Consider the following 9,031-nt stretch of genomic DNA (forward strand, 5'->3'; position numbering starts at 1 on the left):
CGGACGCTTAACCGACTGAGCCACCCAGGCACCCCTAAAACTTTATTTACAAAAACAGGTGGCAGGCTTCATTTAGACTATGGTCAGTGGTTTGTCGATTCCTGAGCTAGAAGGTTGAATCCTTTCTCAACTCATCTTTTATAGCAACCTGAACTACAACTGATTCCCATAGCCAAGTTGGTCTGCTTCCACTTAAAATGGCTGACAAAGGGGGCCCCTGGGCGGCTCAGTCTGTTAAGCATCCTACTTCGGCTCAGGTCATGATCTTATAGTTTGTGGGTTCGAGCCCCACACTAGGCTCTGTGCTGACAGCTGAGAGCCTGGAGCCTCCTTCAGATTCTGTNAAGTGAAGGATTCTAGTTTCTGGCAGAATATCACGCAATTTCTGGTGCCAAAAAAGTCGGTTCCCTGATGAGGCTGTTTTCACCAGACACTAAAACAAATGGTCAATTCAGTTGCTTAATTGAGGAAAACATTACTGCAACTAGCTTCCTGGCATCTGTTATACAAGATGACCAGGTTTTTTTTTGACTAACTGTTCAATTTTCAAAGTTATCAAACATTATGTAGACACAACACTAAACTAGACATTAGTCACCAGTCCAAAACACAGATGAAGCATAAAAATAATGAAATTATGGAGANAGAAGGAGAGAGAGAGAGAGTTACCCAATATATGAAAGGGAGATGAATCTAACAAGTTTTTTCCCCTTAATCAAAGCCAGATAATATTTTCCTACTGTATTGTACCTGGCGCATACTCCAGCAGAAAGCTCATATGAGTAAATCTCACGTTCACAGAAATAGAAAATGTTTGTAGACCATTCTTTGAATACAAGCTTTCCTTGTTTTCCAATACTATCCAACCTTAAGTCATGTTACCTGAAATTGTTTCCTATGTTTTTCAAACAGATTATTCAACAGAACAAAAGGAACAGAATAAAAGGAAAACATTCCCATAGGAATTGTTTTTTTAGGACTTTAGTATTACAAACCACTTTGTTACCTTCCTCGTCTCTCTTCTCATCATCCAGTTCTCACCTGCCACACCGTGTTTTTATGTTTTTCACATCTGATTTCATTGGTTTTAATAAGGAAGGGAGCCCAGAGAGCCAAACCAATGTGAGAAAAATGGTTGTTTCATTCCTTCTGGCCCATGGCAGAAGGGAAAATATTCCCATTTCAAAAAATAGCATGTTCTCAAGAGATTCCATCTTAATTTTTAAAAATAGCGGACAGTCTGGGTTAAAGATGGCAAAATACACTATGGGCACTACTGGAACTAGCATCCAATTAAACTAGGTGTACGTGAGGTTTTCAACATGCTAGCAGAGCAGTTTGTTTTATTTTTAGCAAAAGGCGACATCCTGTTTCTAAGCTATAATATTTAAGGTTCTGTGGAAAAGCTTGAGGGATTTATATACCAGAAGTGGCTTTCAATAATTAAGTTCACTACTTAATATTTTCATAAATCAACCCTAAGAGTATTAGTTATGGATTTAAAGCTCTGGTGAAAAATATTTGGTGTGGAGCTCCATGTTCTCATATTAAGGAAGTTAATCCATCATGTCACTAAGCAATGGGAAGATAATTTCAGACAGATGTAAAATTTGCTTTTGTTTTCATTTGGGACTTCTTAGTAGCCAGGCAGTATAAAAAGAGACAGATCAGAGACGTACACATCACATACTCAACAGGAGACAAACAAACCTTTTCTCCCCATGGGGCTCATTCATCTGGTAACATGTAATGTACACAAGCACTAACCTGAGTCATTGCAAATAGATGACAAATTGCAGATATTTCTCTGGGGTTTGACTCCTGCGAAGAAAACATGACCCAACTGGTTAAACATGTCATCACCTACACTTTTATACTACATTGTCAAGAGAATTCACAAATGTAGGTATCAAACATGGACCAAAAATATTATAAGTTGGCTGTAATTGGCTGGATGAATTCCACAAAGGCTAAAGAAATGAGTTTTCATTTCTTAGTTAGCAAGCTATAGAACGTCCTGCTTTACTATTCTTTTAGTATGTCAGTGTCTGATCCTCTACTCCTCCCTAAAAATATTTTTGTCCCATCCCAATTAATCCCTCCCCTGTCCAGTATAAAAAGAATAGTGTAACCCCAATGTTCATAGCAGCACTCTCCACAATAGCTAAAACATGGAAAGAGCCTAAGTGTCCATCAACAGATGAATGGATCAAGAAGATGTGGTTTATCTATACGATGGAATACTACATGGCAATGAGAAAGAATGAAATCTGGCCATGTGTAGCAACATGGATGGACCTTGAGGGTGTTATGCTGAGCGAAATAAGTCAGGCAGAGAAGGACAAATATCATATGTTTGCANAATAATGTGAATGCAAATCTAATATAGAGATTTAAATGGAATAGCCCATACTCATAGATCCTCTTTCCTTTCCTGGGCAGGGGAGTCCATGAACGCTCTAATATTTCCTTATGCAAATGTATATAAGAAATAACATCAATGTCATGATATGATTGCACATAGGCAAAAACTGCAAAATTCAACAACTATTTGCTGAACAACTACCATATTCTACAGGCTTTGGAATGTTGCAGATACAGACCCTGCCCTCAATGAGCGTACAATCTAGGAAGTGATACTGGCCAGTAAATAAAACGTTATAGGGGTGCCTGGGTGGCTCAGTTGGTTAAGTGTCCAACTTCGGCTCAGGTCAGGATCTCATGGTTCGTGGGTTCGAGCCCTGTGTCGGGCTCTGTGCTGACAGCTCAGAGCCTGGAGCCTGCTTTGGATTCTGTCTCCCTCTCTCTCTACCCCTCCCCCGCTCTGTCTCAAAAATAAATAAACATTAAAAAGAAAAAAGTCATAGCAAGGGCAAAATGGAGGGACAGCCAGGTCAACAAACTACACAGGCATACAAAGGAGACAGAGGTGAATGGGAGACAAAATAAGTCACGTCAGAACAAAAAATTTCATACATATTCACCTAAAAAGCACTTTCTTCTTTGGTGAAAAGAGACATACATCTTCCTTGATTTGAATAGAGCTCAAGGTTTACTCCCCTAAAAATCTTGCCTTCATTAATTTCATCCTTTTGGCGAAGTATAAGAAAACCATAGCAAATGTGAGAGGCAAATGCCCATAATGTATTGAGCAAAGTGCCATGAGGGAACCGTTGTTAAGGAATATTTTGCTGTCCTTGTTAGGTCTGGTTTGGTCAGAATTATGTATGCAAGGCCTGACTGCTATTTTATTTCCATTGTACTTTATGAATGCTTAATTCTTTCTTTAGAGAACTAGTTTGGACACAGACTAAAATTATAACTTGTGTTAGTGCATGGAAATGGTTTCTGCCAGGACGATTTAGTTGACGCTTGGTGAACAGGTGTCATGCTTCAACTAAGAATTGTGATTCTGTGAGCAAACTGAATTTAGGTGTCAAAAGCTATCTGACATGTAGGATTTTCTATTCTTTCACAGCTCTGTGACCCACACCAAAAGATAAAGATTTCCAGTTAAGTACACCTGCTTTAGATGGTGGGTAGTAATGCTTTAAATGTTCTCTACAACTGTTGGTCTTTTCTTCACTAAATGTTACATTCTACCATCTCTCATCTTTCTCTAAATTTTAGTGGCAACTTTGTTCCCAGTGATGTGTGTCTTTGGCTGCTCATTAATCTTGAGAATTTTCTTTCTCATTGCTAGGGCTGTCATCTGTATTTTCCCCAAAGTACATAGCCACTGCTCATCTTTTAAGTCATGAATGAGAAAACTTTGTAAATGGTCAAATAGTAAGTATTTTTGGCTTTGTGGGCCATGTAGTCCCTGTCACAACTACTCGAGTCTCCTGTTCATTGTACTGAAAATTCACCATAGATAACATGTCAACAAATGGGCATGGCAGTGTTCCAATAAAACTTTATTTACAAAAATAGATAGTAGGCTATATTTGCCCCATAGGCCATAGTTTGCCAACCCCTGCTTTAAATCAACAGAAGACTTTGTTAAGTAGATCATGTATCCCTACCCTTGCACTACTTAAACGTATATCCCTTTTTTGATTTCAAAAGAGAATGAGGTTTAGTCTTCTAAGAATCTTTCTCTCACAAATTATATCCTATTGATGACCACTAACTAGAACCAGCTCTTTTATGTCCCATGCTTCTTAACCATGTCAGAGACACTTGTGTAATCATTTGCTTTTATCTGCATACATGTTCACGTTAGTTATCTGTTTGTTTGCCTTGTCTCTCCCGAACTAGCAGATTTCTAAGGGTGGGCTTTGTATCTGATCATGATTATATAACCCCAAACACTTAGTACAACTTCAGGTACCCAGTGCATAAACATCTATTCATTAAGAATAGATTGCATTGTTTAAATGTTTTATTTATTTATGAGAGAGAGAGAGAGTGAGAGAGAGAGACAGCGTGAGCAGGGAAGGGTCAGAGAGAGATGGAGATACAGAATCTGAAACAGGCTCCAGGCTCCGAGCTAGCTGTCAGCACTGAGCCTGATGTGGGGTTCGAACCCACGAACCGTGATATCAAGACCTGAGCCGAAGTCAGACGCTTAACCGACTGAGCCACCCTGGCACCCCCAGGTTGCATTTTTTTTAAAGGTAGGAAAGAAAAAGAGAAGGAAAACATAAATACCAGCCATTTGTTTAATTTTACTTTAGTTATAAAAAAGAAAGTCTTGATATTGATAGTAAGTCATACCTGATGCATTGAAGGTTTTTACTATAGTGATTTTAGTTTTTTCTGCAAAGAAGCAATTTAAATATTAGAGCAGAATTGTTGCTTGCTTTTAAAAAACAATTTGCCATGAGTATCATTTTAGTGAAGTGCTAAGAAAATCATACTGTTGACACCTTTAAGACACTATCGGTCATCCGAGGAGCAGAATAAATGGGAATCACATACACAGATCATATAGCACTGGAATAGGGTGGGTCTGGGATTTGTATTCCCATATTTACCCAGTTATTTCATACCCATTGCACACCCCACTGCTTGTGTAATTCTGCATTTCCATGTACTGCTGCTAGACAAATCAATGCGGACTTACCCTTCAGATACGTAGACTTAAGTAAGTCACTCTCAGGACCTTCAACTGACAGGTTGTAATGAGCCAGTGACTCAGAGTAAAAATTAATGGAAACACAAGATCTAAAATAGTGTATGCTTTACAATCAAGGGAGTGTCCTGCTATTTTCTTTAGGAGCTAATATGTTATTGCCATTTTAATGATAGATAATATTCTCAAAGAGGTTGAAACTATCCAACTACAGTGGTACAATAGGCTCACAGCAGAACCGGAAAAGAACTGTTCAAACCAGACAGATATTAACACACTCTGAAGAAGCAAACCTTAGAAATATCTTCTCAACACACTTTGGGGACAGAGTCCATGGTTCATTTTCCAGATAATGGAGAACCAGGTTCAGAAATCCTTGCTGTAAGGATGGCCAATTAGAAGAGGCTGTGGTGGGGCATGGATTTGCAAAGAAGGTCTGTCTCCTAGGGTGAGTGGCAAATTCTGAGGAAAACACAAAGCTCAGGTCTTGGAGAAGCACTTAAGAATGATGACATTACACCAACAGTTTCAGAAACCTCATTTGTGTTACATGTTATTGATGAGTTTCCGTTTCACTGCGTGACTGACCCACGGGCAATGGTTGGTAGTAATTATAGAGGCTGACGGTGTTTTGCCTTCTCATTAAGAATCTTTTAAATATCTTCTTTTGTTTGCCCTGATACTTTCCTTCCCAGAGCAAGCAAAATACATCTGTGAAATGAACTTCCGGTTCTAGTAAAGAAAGTGCTTTTGGGGAAAAATGTTCAACCTCACTGACAATCAAGAACGTAAAACAGAACCTAAGGAACTGAAGGCATAGTTTCAGCTCTGAGCAAAGGTACAGGGACACAGACACTCTCGTTCACTACGGGCAGCCATGTTGCTGGATACAACCTCTCAAGAGGGTAATTGGGCAACAGGTAGATCAAGGACCTTAAAAGATTCTTCATGCTAACCCATTAAGTCCAACCCTTGGAATGCATCCTACAGAAATCAGAAATGAATCCAAGATGTTGGCACAAGGATGTTCATTGCAACAATTTCTAATAAAAGAGTAGACACGGCTTTATTAATGTTCAACATATGGTACACAATGGAATATGATCAATAGTAAGGGACAATGGAAAATACTTAGAATTCAATATGCAGTCAAAAGGGCAAGACATAAAAATCCATATAAACTATGACTATTTGTAAAAGATATATATATATATATACACACACATTTATGTGTATATATGATTCTGAATGGAAATATGCCAAATTATTAACAGTAATAGTCTTAAGAAAGTAATATTAGAGATGATTTCTATTTTTCTCTGCATTTTTCTATATTCTCCATTTGTTATGAGCTAAGATATATTACTATAATAAGTTTTAAGGTTATTTTAAATGGAGTGCTNTTACTATAATAATTTTTAAGGTTATTAAAAATGGAGTGCTATGGCCATAACAGTTTGGAAGTTCAGGAATGTGAGAACACCAGAATCACTGTTCAATGTCAAAGTAATACAAGTAGTGACTCAAGAAGGCAGAGAAGACAAGCTATTATATTTAGAAAGAACTTGATATTACCTGTTTTGTTTAAAGTGGATAATACACTCGAAGTAGCATCTGAAATAATGAAATAGAAATGAAGCCTAATTATTGACATGGATTAACAAATACATGCATTTTCTAGGTTCCTTAAGCATTTCACTTTTCCCAAATCCTAGAGCAGTTAGAGTTTTGCAAAAGCCAACAGACAGTACCAAACGCATTTGCTGCTCATCCCACCACACTATCCATTCTCCAACCCCCAGGCACCATTCCTGAGCAAGCATTCATCCATTTAAAATGCATTTCTTGAACACAGGTGATGTGTCTAAAATATAGCAACACTCCTCTAATTCTTAGATGGAAACAATCTCATTTATGTTTAATATTTTGTCCTTTTTTTACTCCATTATAATTAAAGACCCTAAGGGATATGATGTTTCCAGTTAATACCAACTTTATGATGTAGCCCTGTGGATGCTTAATGGTACACTCTTACAAAGCAATCATTAAGTGATTCTAGTTTAAAATTAAAATTCTTGAACATTACATTTAAGTACTTTTTAGAAAAGTCTTATTTTGATCTTGTTTCACTTAAAATCCAGTTAAAAATCTATTCTAATTGGTATTTCTTTAAATAAAAATTCTATAATGTACTATTCTGGATGAAACTTTAGGGGTGAAAAGGCATGTATTACATGATCACACTTAAAAACCCACATACAATGGATTCAAATACTACTGCCAAACGTATTTTGAAGGTGTTCTTTCACTGTAAAAAGTGATTAAACATAAAAACGATAATATCTAGCCCTTCCCATTGGGCCAAGTTTGAATTTAAATCCATTTCGACCAGTGTGAGTTTCATCTATGATTGTTTAGCTCCTTAACCACTAACCACATGGTGAGAGTTTTATTTTAACTGAGTAAGGGACTGTGAAAAGTGTAGGGTTTTGACTGCACAAAGATGGAGGCCATCTACCACCCACAGAGCAGGGCGCACAGAATGTGCCCTCCTGCCCACCTCCCTCGAACACAGCCCAGTTCTCTAGCATGATGAAGAGGCCAGGAATGTTTTTNNNGTCATACTATTTAAAATTGATGAAACCATCTGGAAAAGGGCTGAAGCGTATTGAAGTCGCTGGATGTGCTTGCACATTTACACAATCTGCCACGTAAAACATGCTGGCACTGCGCTGGAGAGCAAGGGACACAGGGTACTCCAAATGTATTACCAGTTCTTTTCCTTTACAGAACANGTTTAAGTTGCTCTCCAGGGTTGATAGTTTTGGGGGTTTGTTTGATTGGGGGTTTTTTGTTGTTGTTGTTTATTTGAATATGAAAACTTGCAACAGCACTCATTATACTTTTATTCATATTAGCTATTATCAAATTTCACTGCTTCAGAAAAATCCTTACCATTTAGGCTTGTAGTTTCAACCTCTTTGGCCCCAAGAGGGAAAAAAAAAAACAGTAAAAAGGCTTAATTAAATCAAAAACTTAACAAATTGGGCGAAATCTTGGTTTGAATTTTTTCAAAATCTTGCCTGTAGTAGTACCATTGGAGTAGGGGACAAAACCAACAAGAGATGATTCAGCTGTAAGAGGAAAAATAACAAAAATTTTCTAGTTAATACTTTTAAACAATTATTTATTGAATTTTAAAGGAGTTAAAACTTTTGAGATGGAATTATACAAAGAAGTAGACAACATGCTAGCAGATCAATGTGAGTCTGCAAGCCCCATAATCACTCAGAGAATATACAGAGATGGCAGAGAAAGAACCCAAGAAATGAAATGAGTACAGCTGTCTCCTTTTACAGATAAAGAACTTGACACTCATGCCTCAAAGCTTGCTCCTACCTATCGAATATTATGGAAATAAGTTTAGAAACCATAGCAAAATATGTGATATACTACTTTCAAATCTTTCCAGCCAGAGAATTCTAGAAAATATTCTCTACTTTAAATATTTGTCAAACTACAGGGGTTCCTGGGTGGCTCAGTTGGTTAAGCGTGACTTCAGCTCAGGTCATGATCTCACACTGCATGGGTTCGAGCCCCACGGTGGGCTCTGTGCTGACAGCTCAGAGCCTGGAGCCTGCCTCAGATTCTGTGTCTCCCTCTCTCTCTGCCCCTCCCCCACTCGCATTCTATCTTCCTCTCAAAATAAAGACAAATTTTTTTTTTTTAATTTTGTTGAACTACAATTATGAAACACATCAGCACATTGGTTCCATCCTGTTATAATGATGCCTGGCAACTCTTCCCGTGGTGAACTGAGGACTAAAAAAAATAAAATAAAATAAAATAAAACAACATCACTCTCACTCACTACCTAATGAAATGTCCCGGTAAGTTATTTTAAAATATGGCTGCTACTAGGACAATCAATCAAGTCATAAATATCCCATGGGG

General features: G+C 37.8%; 1 protein-coding gene across 1 annotated transcript in view; it reads right to left on the reverse strand.

Moving 5' to 3' along the window:
• ADGRG2 (adhesion G protein-coupled receptor G2) overlaps nt 1-9,031 on the reverse strand; it is a 123,371-nt gene that overhangs the window by 32,752 nt on the left and 81,588 nt on the right. Inside the window, exons 5-9 of the mRNA XM_077769296.1 lie at nt 8,173-8,211; nt 8,033-8,056; nt 6,653-6,691; nt 4,720-4,761; nt 1,768-1,821 (exon numbers count right to left, since the gene is read on the reverse strand). Of these exons, the coding sequence (XP_077625422.1) occupies nt 1,768-1,821; nt 4,720-4,761; nt 6,653-6,691; nt 8,033-8,056; nt 8,173-8,211 (198 nt within the window). The remainder of the gene's footprint in view (nt 1-1,767; nt 1,822-4,719; nt 4,762-6,652; nt 6,692-8,032; nt 8,057-8,172; nt 8,212-9,031) is intronic.

Source organism: Crocuta crocuta, unplaced genomic scaffold (genome assembly GCF_008692635.1).
Source record: "Crocuta crocuta isolate KB4526 unplaced genomic scaffold, BGI_CrCroc_1.0 scaffold312, whole genome shotgun sequence".
Taxonomy (NCBI): Eukaryota; Metazoa; Chordata; class Mammalia; order Carnivora; family Hyaenidae; genus Crocuta; species Crocuta crocuta.